Source organism: Oncorhynchus masou, chromosome 22 (genome assembly GCF_036934945.1).
Source record: "Oncorhynchus masou masou isolate Uvic2021 chromosome 22, UVic_Omas_1.1, whole genome shotgun sequence".
Classification (NCBI taxonomy): domain Eukaryota; kingdom Metazoa; phylum Chordata; class Actinopteri; order Salmoniformes; family Salmonidae; genus Oncorhynchus; species Oncorhynchus masou.
In genome coordinates this window covers 51,155,207-51,168,550 of record NC_088233.1, presented here as the reverse complement: position 1 = coordinate 51,168,550, position 13,344 = coordinate 51,155,207, and the positions used below count along the sequence as shown (strand labels likewise).

The 13,344-nt window shown below is 40.7% G+C and overlaps 1 protein-coding gene across 7 annotated transcripts in view; it reads left to right on the top strand.

The window, feature by feature from the left end:
• Window positions 1-13,344, top strand: part of LOC135509674 (AP-3 complex subunit beta-2) — a 96,190-nt gene that overhangs the window by 21,374 nt on the left and 61,472 nt on the right. For 2 of the 7 annotated variants that reach the window (XM_064930529.1, XM_064930528.1), the window contains exon 1: window positions 947-1,921. The exons of 4 other annotated variants lie outside the window; for them this stretch is intronic. In XM_064930529.1, the coding sequence (XP_064786601.1) occupies window positions 1,662-1,921 (260 nt within the window). In that variant the 5' untranslated portion in view covers window positions 947-1,661. Of the gene's footprint in view, window positions 1-946; window positions 1,922-13,344 lie in introns of those variants that run through there. One more of the 7 variants, XM_064930530.1, reaches the window with a different exon arrangement.

The window sequence follows — 13,344 nt, the reverse complement described above, 5'->3', positions numbered from 1 at the left end:
GAGGGATGAGAGAGACAGAGATAAAGGAATAATAGAAAGGAAAAAGAGAGAAAGTGAGGCATAAAGGAATGAGAGAGGAAGAGGGGAAGGAATGAGAGAGGAAGAGAGAAAGGAATGAGAGAGGAAGAGAGAAAGGAATGAGAGAGGAAGAGGGGAAGGAATGAGAGAGGAAGAGAGAAAGGAATGAGAGAGGAAGAGGGAAAGGAATGAGAGAGGAAGAGGGGAAGGAATGAGAGAGGAAGAGAGAAAGGAATGAGAGAGGAAGAGAGAGGAAGAGAAAGGAATGAGAGAGGAAGAGAGAAAGGAATGAGAGAGGAAGAGAGAAAGGAATGAGAGAGGAAGAGAGAAAGGAATGAGAGAGGAAGAGGGGAAGGAATGAGAGAGGAAGAGAGAAAGGAATGAGAGAGGAAGAGAGAAAGGAATGAGAGAGGAAGAGGGAAAGGAATGAGAGAGGAAGAGGGAAAGGAATGAGAGAGATTAAGGAATGAGAGAGAGGAAGAGAGAAAGGATTCCTGTTGTTAGGTGGCACTGTTGATCGGAAGAACGAGGAGGAGTGTGCGTGTGAGAAAGAGCAACATCATCACCACGACACTGCTGTGAAAGCTGAGTCATGTAAGGCAAGAGAGCGAGGGGAACAGGAAAATGAAGGGAGAGAAAAGAGGGCATGGACAAAGATAATGTAACCAGAAGGAAGCAAGCAAGGAAACAGGGAGGGGTGGTAAACGAAGGGAACAAGATCAGGTGAAGAAGAGGGGAACTAAGCATGATGGAGATAAAGATGGTGGGGAGAAGAGAGCAAGCGATGAGAGACAAATACAGTTTCAGGCGAGAGGAGTGCACTGGAGTCAAGGCAGAGCAAGAGATGAAACGGAGCAGAGCGTCGGAAAACCTGCGTACACACGAGATGGAGAGGGAGAGGGGGAGGAGTGAAGAGAAGGGAGGGGTGGTAGCTGCAAACGTGGCGGAGAAGGAGAAAGGAGGGAGAGAAGGGGGCTATGCCATCGGCGCAGAGCAACACTGGAGATCAGCGCCAGACGCCAAACCCTCGGAGAGGCAGACGGAGCTCCTTTCCCCATGAGAGGAGCAAGAGAAGGAGCAGAACAGGAAGCGAAGGAGGAAAAATAAAGGGAGGGAACTCCATCCACGCCTTCTATCCTCAGCACCTACTTGCTACTCACTGTGCTGTGCAGTCTACTGTTGCTTCACTGGACTCCCTTACACAGCCCTAGCATAGCGGAGCGTACGGTTCACACGAGAAGAGCAACTGTAAGGCTGTGTTTCTATGTGGTGTCAGAGGAAGCTGTCAGCACTCGTCATCATTAAGGCTTCATCCAAGGCAAGACCTGACGCATCAATATTTTCTCTTCAAAGGAATATCCATAGTGAATAAGTCATTATCTCCAGCTCAGTAGGACCATCTCAAAGGAAGATACCAATAGTTTGGGTTTGTTGTTGATGACTGTATTCACCACATTAGCTTCTGGAGAATGAAAGTGGACACCCACTGTTGGATCTACCTTCTCCAATCCTCATTCCAGTACCCCACATCTACAGCTACGCCATATGGAAACGATCTAAGAAGGTCTAGGTTTTTTTGAGTTCTTCAGTCCATAAGGTTGTGATTGGGCTTCTTCTCGGGAAAGGACTCTACGACGCTAGCCATGACGCCCATGCAAAAGCTCCTCCAGTTGCCGGTGAACGCGATGAATATGGTGAAAACGGCGCAGGACCAGATGGGGCAGCAGGATGAGGCCAAAAGCCCTGTGATGACCCCGGATGGCGGAAACCATAACTGGTACAACGGGGAGCCCAACGACCCGCGCCACATCCGGTTTGGCAGCGGAGGTGGAGACCAGGAGGAGCGGGCCCACCTGGAGGAAGGGGGAGGCAGTTTATCCAGCCTTGTGACCCAGCCTTTGCGGTAGGGTGCCATCAGCAAGAGACACATGTGCCGTGTAAATATGTGCATAAACAGACCTGAAAACGCTTGCGTACGTGTGTTACTGATGAGTGAGTATGCAGACGACAGTAATTAGACATAATGAGAAAGAGACAAGCGTAATTAGATAAGCATAAACACACCTGGGATGTGAAAACACCTTGTGTACACACACAGACTCTTAACACTATATGCCTGTTGCTTCCAGGCCTTGTGAAAACAGTAATCTATGTTAATAATACTGCTGTTAAACGCCCACACCAGTAGAAATCTACTTTTTTTCGAGCTGAAAGACGATGGCCAGAGCTTACCCATGATGTTGCACAACGATTTAAGTCAGTAAAGTCATCGTTTCAGTCAAAGTATGATATATTTCAACTTGAAGTAACAAATCAAAACTGCCGACTTTGTACAATGCGTGTGAATACGGTGACTATTCCTATGATATGACATACAAATGATTATCAGCCTACGTTTCGTTACAGGCCTGGGTTTTATTTGATTGTTACCACCCACCAGCATGGCATTTTGTATTCATCAGAAACCACTGCAAAGTTATTCCTCTTCGTGACTGAGATGAGCCAAACAGCCTTGTGTCTACTTGGCTGCCTGAGCCATGGAGCAAATTCAAATAAGGTGCGCAAACTTGCTTTTGCACCTCCACTTTTTTTCAACAGAAAATGATCATAATTTGAAAATGTTAACAATTTGAGATTGTATTAAAAATATGTGTGACCATTTTAGAAATATAATTACTTGATATGATAGCATTTTGAAAACCCGCTCCCCCCGTTGCCCCAACATGAATGGTTTTGACCACTAAAGTTTTGCTTCACTTCATTCTCCACGGCTTTTATTGTTGTGACGCTAGCTAGAAACCACAAGTGTATATTCAGATAATGAGCAAACACCCGCAGAAGAAAATTCAAGTAACACATTTCATTTGTGGCATGCATGGTCATGAGCAAAGTCATTGTCGCCTTTAATTTCACTTCCCCTGCGAGAAACATGAGCACGGGCTGACCTGGCTTTGCTGTACCGCAGCCGAAGTATGCCAGCAGCCTACCTACCAATGGTTGCACCGTGTCTATTACAATGTAGAAAAACACATGTCAGCTATCTGTCAATACTTATCCATATAACCTGGAATGTCATCTTATTATTTCTAAGTATTTCTACAGCAGATTCGTTGCCAGTAGCTTTCCTTAAGTCAATGCTTATGACAAATCCAGCCATTGAAGACAGCTGGTTAATCTTTTGAATACGGTGTTGTTCAAATAAAATAAATGCAACAACAGATAACATTAGCTAGCTGGCTACACTAACAGCTGTCAGTGCCCTATTTGTTGATGTTTATCAACTCCACTTGGAAATTCGCACACCCAATTTGTTAATATCTATATGTAGGGGGGGGGTCTTTTAAAAGGCCACGCATACTTACGTAACTCATCGGCTAGTGTTTGGACCTCAGAAAGAAGCACACCGCTAGGTTATGTACTGCTGAAAATGCCTGAAAAAAACCTTGGTGGCACCTGCTGCTCTGGAGTTACTCAGACATGTGCGCTCACACGTAATTTATGTTCTTTACTCCTGTGTTTCCATCGGCAACAGAATGTAAGCTTCTCACCTGGATTGCTTCTGTTTTTGTGTGTGCATGTGTACAGCTCAGCTGCCGTAAGAGAGTAAATGTTTCAAGAGCACAGGGTATGAAACAGTTGCTTTAGAGGTCTTTTTTAAATGTTGTTTTTGTGTTCTCAAGGCCTCTCTCCTGATCCCAGAGGTTTGAGCTGTACACAGGGTTCAAAGGGTTCAGTCTGTTTTTGCTCTGTCGTAAACAAAAAAAAACACTAGTAGTCTCTCCTCAGCAATACATCAGAGAATTCAAGCAAATGTAGCTGTTCTTGAGAACCAATGGATAGTTTAGCAGAGGCATGAGGACATTGTAGATTCTCAAAGTTTCTTAGTCAATTTATGTGAATTCATAGATGGTGTAAATTACATGACCCTTTTTAGTCGAATTTCGAATGCAAGAGGAGGCCGCTTCTATGTTTTGTTTTATGGATGTGACTGTCACAGTACGAGCTTGTTCTAGCTGGAAGCTAAACTGACTACTTCATTTAGGAAGTTTCTGCATGTTGAGGTTCACAACACAACAGCACTTTTGTGTTGTTTGATCTACTGATCAGGACTCCGGCTGGAACCTCATGAGTTTTTCATTAAACCATGAAATATCTAATTTACATAAGTATTCACACGTCTGAATCAATACATGTTAGAATCATCTTTGGCAATGATTACAGTTGTGAGCTTTGCACACCTGGATTGTAAAATATTTGCATATTATTATTTTTTAAATCCTTCAAAATCTGTCAAGTTGGTTGTGGATTATTGCGAGACAGCCATTTCAAGTCTTGCTATAGATTTTCAAGCCGATTTTTAAGTGTAAACTGTAACTAAGCCACTCGGGAAAATTCATTGTTGTCTTGGTAAGCAACTCCAGTGTATATTTGGCCTTGTGCTTTAGGTTATTCACCTGCTGAAAAGTGAATTGGTCTTCCAGTGTCTGTTTGGAAAGCAGACTGAACCAGGTTTTCCTCTAGGTCCTCCTGTGCTTAGCTCTATTCCATTTATTTTTATCCACAAAAAAACACTCTAGTCCTTGCAGATGACAAGCATACCCATAACATGATGCAACAACCACCATGCTTGAAAATATGAAGAGTGTTGTGTTGGTTTGCCCCAAACATAACGCTTTGCATTCAGGACATAAAGTTAACTCCTGAACTTATTTAGGCTTGCTATAACAAAGGGGTTGAATACTTATTGATTCAAGACATTTCAGCTTTTCATTTTTTATTAATTTGTCAAAATGTCTTAACATAATTCCACTTTGACATTATGGGGTATTGTGTGTAGGCCAGTGACACAAAATCTCAATTTACTCTATTATAAATTCAGGCTGTAATACAACAAATTGTGGAAAAAGTAAAGTGGTGTGAATACTTTCTGAAGGCACTGTATCCATTAGCACAAACATACGGTATAATTACCCTGCCATTGCCGTGGATTTATACACAGTAAAACATACATGTACATACTCTAACTTTGTAGTAACTGCCATAGGCACCCTACTTTGCTTTTGTGAAAGGCTTCTAAAATAGTTCAAAATAGCTAGAAAGTTCCGGCTGATCTTATAAACTGACCACCAGTAACCTGACCACCAATTCAGACATTGGGCCAGTGCTCTACAATGCCTCGGTAAGTTAAATAATTGAGTACTGGGTTTGTAAATTAAGCTATTCTCTGCCGGGCAAGACAAAGACCTAGGACAGTGAAACCCAGTATAGGTGTAAGGTTCCTTCTCTGTGGAACTTGATATCTGACTAGCTCTGGATCAACCCACCCACCTGTCTTTCTTTACTGGCAGGAGAGAAAGAGAGTGTAAGGCATTCCTAAACTAACATTTGACGACGACAGTGAATAGTGTTAGTTTTGAAGATGGCCACCAAAAAGGCTTCTTTGGTCATGCAGGATGTACATTTTGGCTCAATCATGTACATTATGACTTGTATTCATAAGGAGACAAATGCAAGATTGTTCACCTAGCACTAAAATCATTTTTACTTTGACTTTAAGTTATTCCCCCAATTTTAATTTTACATGGAAGCATGGTTCGGTGCATTGCTTTATGGGAACTGTAGTCCTCCTTAGCTCTCCTCTATGAAGCTTCCAGTGTTCCGTTCGAAATAACTGAATAATGCACAGTCTACCAACAGAAGCCACGGAGGAACATGAATGGAGTGGCAATTTTAGCATGTAAATCTTGGGGGGGGGCAAAAAGTCGGATGCATGCCAGAAAAGCCACTACACAACACAGCAAAACGATACATTAGTTGCACTATAACGGTGACAAACGGTGCCCACAAACTGTTAGGGCCTACATAAAGCTGTTCCAACAGCAGTCCCAACATCTTAACAACTGCTACACCTGGCTTTCAGTGGAGTCTTGTCTGGCTATGAAACAGTTCATTCAGCCTCATTTACTGCCTTGTAAGAAAACATGTTTGTTTAAGCAAGTCAGCCATATCAACTCTGGTTTCTAATGACAATTGAGATGTACAAACTATGGCATAATGGGACGACAAGTGGATAAGAGTCAATCCGTAATTTCGATTTAGACATTAATGAGCGAGCTAGTACAGATGTAGTCAATATAACTATTTGTTTAGCACTTTTGAAATGTACAGCGACAGAATTCAGAACATGGGCTGTTGTTATGGTGTTCTCCCTGTACACCAACTCAGAACCGTAGGATAAATAAATGGGGCATTTAAGCAAACAATGAAAGTTCTTATGAAATTTGATGATTACATTTCTCTAAAACAAGATGTAGGCTACATGTGCACCACCAAGTCAGAACAGTAGGCAAAATTAAGAGGGGAAATATACCAAATGATTTGACGTGAGTCACATGGACTACTAACAGCTTACTACACAACATACACTTAGTATTAGTTTCTTAGCTACAGTATACATATCTCCCTGGAATATTACATAATTTATGCAGCAGCATACAATACATTTTTGGACTCTCAGGAAGGTGGCATGGCGGTCCTTCGTGGGCAGATTTTGTCATCAAAGTCTGGCATTCTCTGGATTTATGGTGCTTTCAACGGTGTCTCCTGTCTGGGTCACGAATCATGATGGCGTCATTGATCTTCAGGTCGTAGCTCTAGAAAGAGGCCAGAGTTCCCGACTTAAAATTTTGAGTTGGATAACCGTTCAAAATGTATTTCCCAGTTGGAGCTTTTTTTCCGAAATTCCCAGTTGTCTTGAACTCACTGAAGTCAAGTTTTCGCAGTTCCGAGTTAACAGTTGTTTTGAGCATGGCACAAATCATGCTTCATTGACAGCATGGCCAATGTTGAATGTTTATCATTTTAAACTTGGAAAAGAGACACTTAATCACAGATTTAGGACCACAGCCACTCCACTGAATAGCAGTAGTGATTGCTTTGCAATGCTTGCTGTTTGCCACTGTCACTGATTCCTTTGAAATGTTTATGTCCAATGGCCAATGAGCACCGATACGTTTTATCTATAATTTATCTTAATAGTTTATCTTCTTATGACAAGGATTAAAAAGGATTTGCCAGTAGATTGTTGACTTGATTCATGATGATGAATGCTAGCTAAGATTTTGAAAGTATGATGTTGACATGATCAGTCCAATCAAAGCTACTGTAGATATGTGATTTGATGTCATTTTATCTGTGGCCAATGACCATAAGCCTTCTTAGATGGGCACTTCTAATGTAACTCTATGGCAGCATCCAAGGAGCTTGAATTTTCGAGGTCTACCCTTAGACTTGGTGGTGACATACAGTCCCCACGAGTGATAGAACACTGAGCTAATCATGGTGCAACTAGAGAACATTACCAACACCTATGCTCCATATTTTCCGCTGGCTGCCCCACCACCACAGAAAGCACTTACTCAAGAAAACAAAAAAGAGACTATGTTTGTATGTGGCTTTATTAACCCAATGCTTATTTTTTTGGACATTGTTTGCAAACTGATATGTCACACGTATTAATGCCAAAATAACTCTGCCCCACCTTCCCTGAATGATGGGTCGCCACTGCATGAATGTGTAGCACAGTAGGATGGTGGCACCTTAATTAAGGAGGACAGGCTCGTGGTAATGGCTGGAACGGAATTAGTGGAATAGTACCAAATACAAAAAAAAAACATTTTCTATGTGTCTGATGTCATTCCATTTGCTCCATTCCAGCCATTATTGTTAGCCGTCCTCCCCTCAACAGCCTCCACTGAAGTGTACCGAGACCAAAGTAGTGGTTCCTCCTAATCATAATTCAGCTAGAAATGCTAATCAACCCTCAGGAGAGAATAAGCTATTTCAGTTCAGTCTGAACTCAATGTTGCAAAATTGGCTCTGTTGAATCTTTAATCCTCTTCTCAGGCCCAGCCACATTTAATGATGTCTTTATCTGCCTGCATCAAATGTTCTGTCTTTTTCTGATTGAATGGAATTAAGGCAATCTCCCATGGATAATACCCTCCTAAAGTTGTACAGGCTTTTGTTGTGAAATCCTGCCTGTACTTGATTATGTACCTTTGTGTAATCTTTTAATTAATCAAATATGGACCGAAGGATATAACAGATTGTAGTGAAATAGATTTAGCCTTTGATATGTTTGAACGCTTTGCATGTAAAGATCAAACGTCAACCAGAAAATGGCTCAACATCAACTCAAAACAATGGTCCATGTAGAAAGATATGACGTTTTTCATCATCTACCAAGTTAGAGTTTTCCCTGTCTGACCCTCCAAGCTTCATTCAACACTATAGGTCATTATCAATAAAACTAGCGTTTGATTTGGTTGTTGGGAGGCAAGGTGACCTCCAGCTCTGCTAAAACCACTGAAAACTATGTGCCGTTTTCAAGGGATTGTTAAATAAATGTTATAACTATTTGGTTTTAATATCATCACCTATTGAAAGCATAGTCAAACTACACATTTCAGACTATTCCACAATTACCTCCATCATCAGAGTGATACAGCAATCAGTAAACATTTATTCATCATTTATTTTCAGATACGTGAGTGCAACCACATCCATTTGGCTAGCTAGCTAGCTAAAGCAAACAATGTGTAATTTAGCTTGCTTCATCAGAGATAAGGCTTTTGGAAAGAGCTTGACATCGTCCTGGTAAAGTTGTCAGTCGGCCTAATGGTCATCCCTAATATAGATAGCAAGCAAATCAAACAATATTTGAATATGGCGATCTAGTTTATCCCCTGAAAGTTAGCTTGTTAACTAGCCATATTGACCTGATATGTTGTTAGCTAGGTAGCCAATTTGATATGGTCCATCAGTCAATGTAGTCTATCATGTCTGTCGGCAGCAATCATGTTTAAACATTATTTAAATACAATGTTGAAAATGGGATAATGGTAGCTAACTTCGCTAGGTAATCCGACATTTGGTTGGAGAAAAAGATCTACTTATGTCTAGCCAACTGTACAACGTTGTTACCGGTAACTTGCAAAGTAAACATTATCAGCCTACAGTAATGTTACATCGGCAAATGCGCCCTTCTGCTGCTTGACAGGCAGATCCCACAAAGGCTGGGAAATTAACCAAAACCACTCATACTTGCCAGGTATAGTTCACTTCCATTTTAAATCACTCAAATAAAATTAATGATGGCCAATATTGGGAGATATCATGAAGCTTCCCTCACGTATTTGAAATTACACGATCAATGTATGTTTACTGATCATAAAAAGCATGTGGCTAGGTCTACTTGCTGTTGGCCTAGAACTCTGATGATTGAGCTAAATGCGTGCAATTGTTTTGCATGGAATAATCAGAAATGTGTAGTTGTGACTATGCTCTTCAAGAGGTGATAACATTACAACCAAATAGTTAACATTTATTTAACAATCCCTTGGAAATAGCACGCAGTTGGCAATGGTTTTAGAGGAGCGGCGGGTCTCCTTGCACCCCAGAAGGCAAATAGAATGCTCTGGACCTTATTGTAACGTTTTATTGACAACGACCTATAGAAGAGCTTTCCTGACAATGGCAGATGAGTGCTATGTTGAAAGAATGGTATTTTCAGTGTTCGCACCCACACTTGGCTATTTTACCCACAATTGACTAGGGCTATTTTGCTCTCCATTTGCCTGTCTATTTGTCTGTCTACTTTGCCAGATGTGCTCTCTGTCCTGTTATTTAATGGACTTTTAATGACTGTTTTGATTATATTGCTTTTAGTCAGCAATCATTAGTCCATCTGCAGAGATGGAAATGCTGCTTTGTCCCCAACAGACAGCCCACATTTTGGGAGCAACCCAGGGTCAGGGTCCATAGTACAGTGCCCCTGAAGTAAAGATTTTGTTTACAAGTATGTTGCTCAATGGCACAATAGCAGGAGATAGTGCCACTACCAGGGATCTGAAACAAGCAGCCTCCCAAAAGATGACATCAAGAGACTTGATTGATAGGTGAATTTGAACGACCGTCTTCCTCAAAGGAATGTACCTGGGGGAATGATCTCTTAAGACTGCGGTGTCACACCTAGTTAGACACTTCATGCCTGCTTCTCTGCATGCATCTGCAACAAAGACACGACGGAGGCAGGAAATCACTTCCCTTCACTTTATCACATTCTATGTTGCCTTGGAAACTAGTCAGGAGGACCTGGGCTTGTGCAGAGATATCATAGCTATTTAAATTATGGAGAGCCCGGAATCCCAGGGGAATCTTTTCAATTAGCCAGTTTTTTAAATTCTGTTTGCTACCCTCCAAACCTGGGCTCAAATACTATTTTAATGTATTTCAAATGCTTGAACTGGGGTTGATTGAGTTTGTCTGGCACTATTGAACCAATAGAATAGCGGCAAAAGTCCAAACCCCACCCATCTGGCACTCCAGGCTGGCTAAAGCAAACACTACGTATTTGAAAGATTTCAAATAGTATTTGAACCCAGGTCTGCTTCCCTCGCTTAACCTGTTGTAGTCTGGCTAATTTCAATAGACATTCATTTGGAAGAGAGATGGGAGTGGGGGACATTCAGGGGCGGCTACTGTATTGTTATTTCTCAGTGCTATGACGTGTCTTCTAGAGAAACTGGCTTGCGGTGGTTTGGTCAGTAGAGGATTGGCAAGGGAAAAACTGTACAGATACTCATGTGAGGTCTCTGCTGGCTAGTGCTGAGCAATTTTCTATATGTTTTTTTAAACAACTAATTGACCTGTTTTTTTTCTGTGAGCTCAACGCGCACATTGCAGAGTTTCTCTAGAGATAACTCAGATCAAGCCCAAAGTGTGCGATGTAGTTGGGAGTTGTAATTTCCAACAGGCTAATATTCAACATAGTTTAGCGCAGAAAACATGGTAATTAACTACAATGACCATAATCCATGTCGCGCCTATTTTACGCCTGCTTCAAGCAGAGACAGAAGGATGGACCATCAAAAGGGATAGCAGTTTCTTCAAGAAGTATCTCTACCTGAAAATACATGATCTAAGTGATGATAATTAGTATTGAGCCGTCATAAAAGTATGCCTTAATTACTTTGAAAAACAACTAAAATAGTGATTTTGTCAGACAGCATAGGCAGCATGCAGCTTTATAGTGATGATATTAGAATGTGGGATAAAATAATAAAGTATTCAAATACACAACAACTGAAATATTGTATTAAAGTAAAGTAATGTGAGTAAATTATGTGGTAAGCAGTAATGGGCAGACACTACCATCATGGGACTTTTATGAATAGTTTATTATGTTGTTACAGCATTCAACCCACATAATGCATAGTGCATTTTCATGTTTAAAAAAAATAGCTAAACCGAAATCAAAAACCGTGATAAATTGTTAACATATAATTGTTAACATATTTCAGTTGTTGTGTATATTACATTTGTTTTATTTGATGACTTTATTATTTCACTCCAAGTCATCATCTCCTCTCTATAGAGCTGCTGCTTATGCTGTCTGACAAAATCACTATTTTAGTAGTTCTTCAACGTAAATAAGGCATTATTTTATGACTTCTGAATACCAACTATCAATTGCTTAGATCGTGTATTTTAAGGTAGAAATACCTCACAAAGCAACTGCTCTCTATCCCTCTCGATTGCGCATTTTAATGTCTCTTTTTAATGTAGCAGGCGTAAAAAAAACACAGACCGGACAAGTAGGCGTGCAATGGATTGTGGTCATCTTCGTTAATTACCATGTTTTTGCTCTAAAGTTTAGAGTCTAAACTATGGAGAATACTGGCTTGTTGGAAACTGCAACTCCCTACTACATTGCGCAGTTCGGGCTTGATGTGATTTATCTCTAGAGAAACTGCAAAATGTTCCTTGAGCTAAAAAAAGAAGAAGAAAAAGAAATGGAATTCAAATAATTAGGTAGGTCAATTACAGTAGTTTAAAAAACTAAAAGTAACAAACATTTCGGTGAAGCACTGAGCACTAGCATTCTATTTAGCTCACTTTTTTTGAATTATTTATTTTATACAGTAATTTTTGCTCACCTTTTATCAAAGGTGTCAATAATTTCGGACCCCACTATATTTAGAAAGTATTCATTCCTCTTGACTTATTCTACATTTTGTTGTGTTACAGCCATGAATTCAAAATTGATTAAAGTGGGGGAGCGGTTATCAACCATCTATACCCAATCCCCCATAATGACAAAGTGAAAACATGTTTTTAGAATTTTTTGCAAATGTATTGAAAATTATAAACAGAAATATCTCATTTACATAAGTATTCACAACCCTTTGCTATGACACACCAAATTGTGCTCCATTGGATCCAATTTCCTTTGATCATCCTTGATGTCACTACAACTGTATTGGAGTCCACCTGTGGCCAATTCAATTGTTTGGACATGATTTTGAAAGAAACACACCTGGCTATACACTCAATGCACAAACCATGAAGAACACCTTCCTAATATTGAGTTACTGGCTCATGTTGACTTCAATGCTTCCCACAGTTGTGTCAAGTTGACTGAATATCCTTTGGGTGGTGGACCATTCTTGACAACTGCTGAGGGTGAAAACCCCAGCAGAGTTGCAGTGCTTAACACAAACCGGTGCGCCTGGCACTTACAGCCAAACCCTGTTCAAATGCACTTAAATATTTTGTGAATGGCACAAATTCACAATCTATATATCAATTGTCTCAAGGCTTAAAAATCCTTCTTTAACCTCCCCTTCATCTACACTGATTGAAGTGGATTTAACAAGTGACATCAATAAGGGATTCACCTAATCAGTCTATGTTATGGAAAGAGCATGTGTTCTTAACGTTTTGTACACGCCGTGTATAAAGTCCCACAGTTGACAGTGCATGTCAGAGCAGAAACTATACCAAGGAACTGTCCATAGAGCTGTGAGATAGCATTGTGATGAGGCATACAGTATATATGGGGAAGGATATAAAACAATTTCAAGAATGTTTCCAAGAGCACAGTGGTCTCCATCATTGGAAAATTGAAAAAATATGGAACTAGCCAGACTCTGACAACCAGGTAAGAAGGACCTTGATCAGGGAGGTGACCAATAACCGAATGACCACTCTGACAGAACTACAGAGTTCCTTGGCTGAGATGGGAGAACCTGCCAGAAGCACAACAGTCTCTACAGCACTTCACCAATCTGGGCTTTATGGGAGAGTGGCCAGACAGAAGCTAGTCCAGAGAAAATGGCACATGACAGAACGCCTGGAGTTTTCAAAAAGGCACGTGAAAGACTAAGATCATAAGACAAAAGATTATGTGGTCTGATGAGGCAAAAATGTTACTCTTTGGTCTGAATGCAAAGCGCTATGTCTGGAGAAAACCGGGCACAGCTT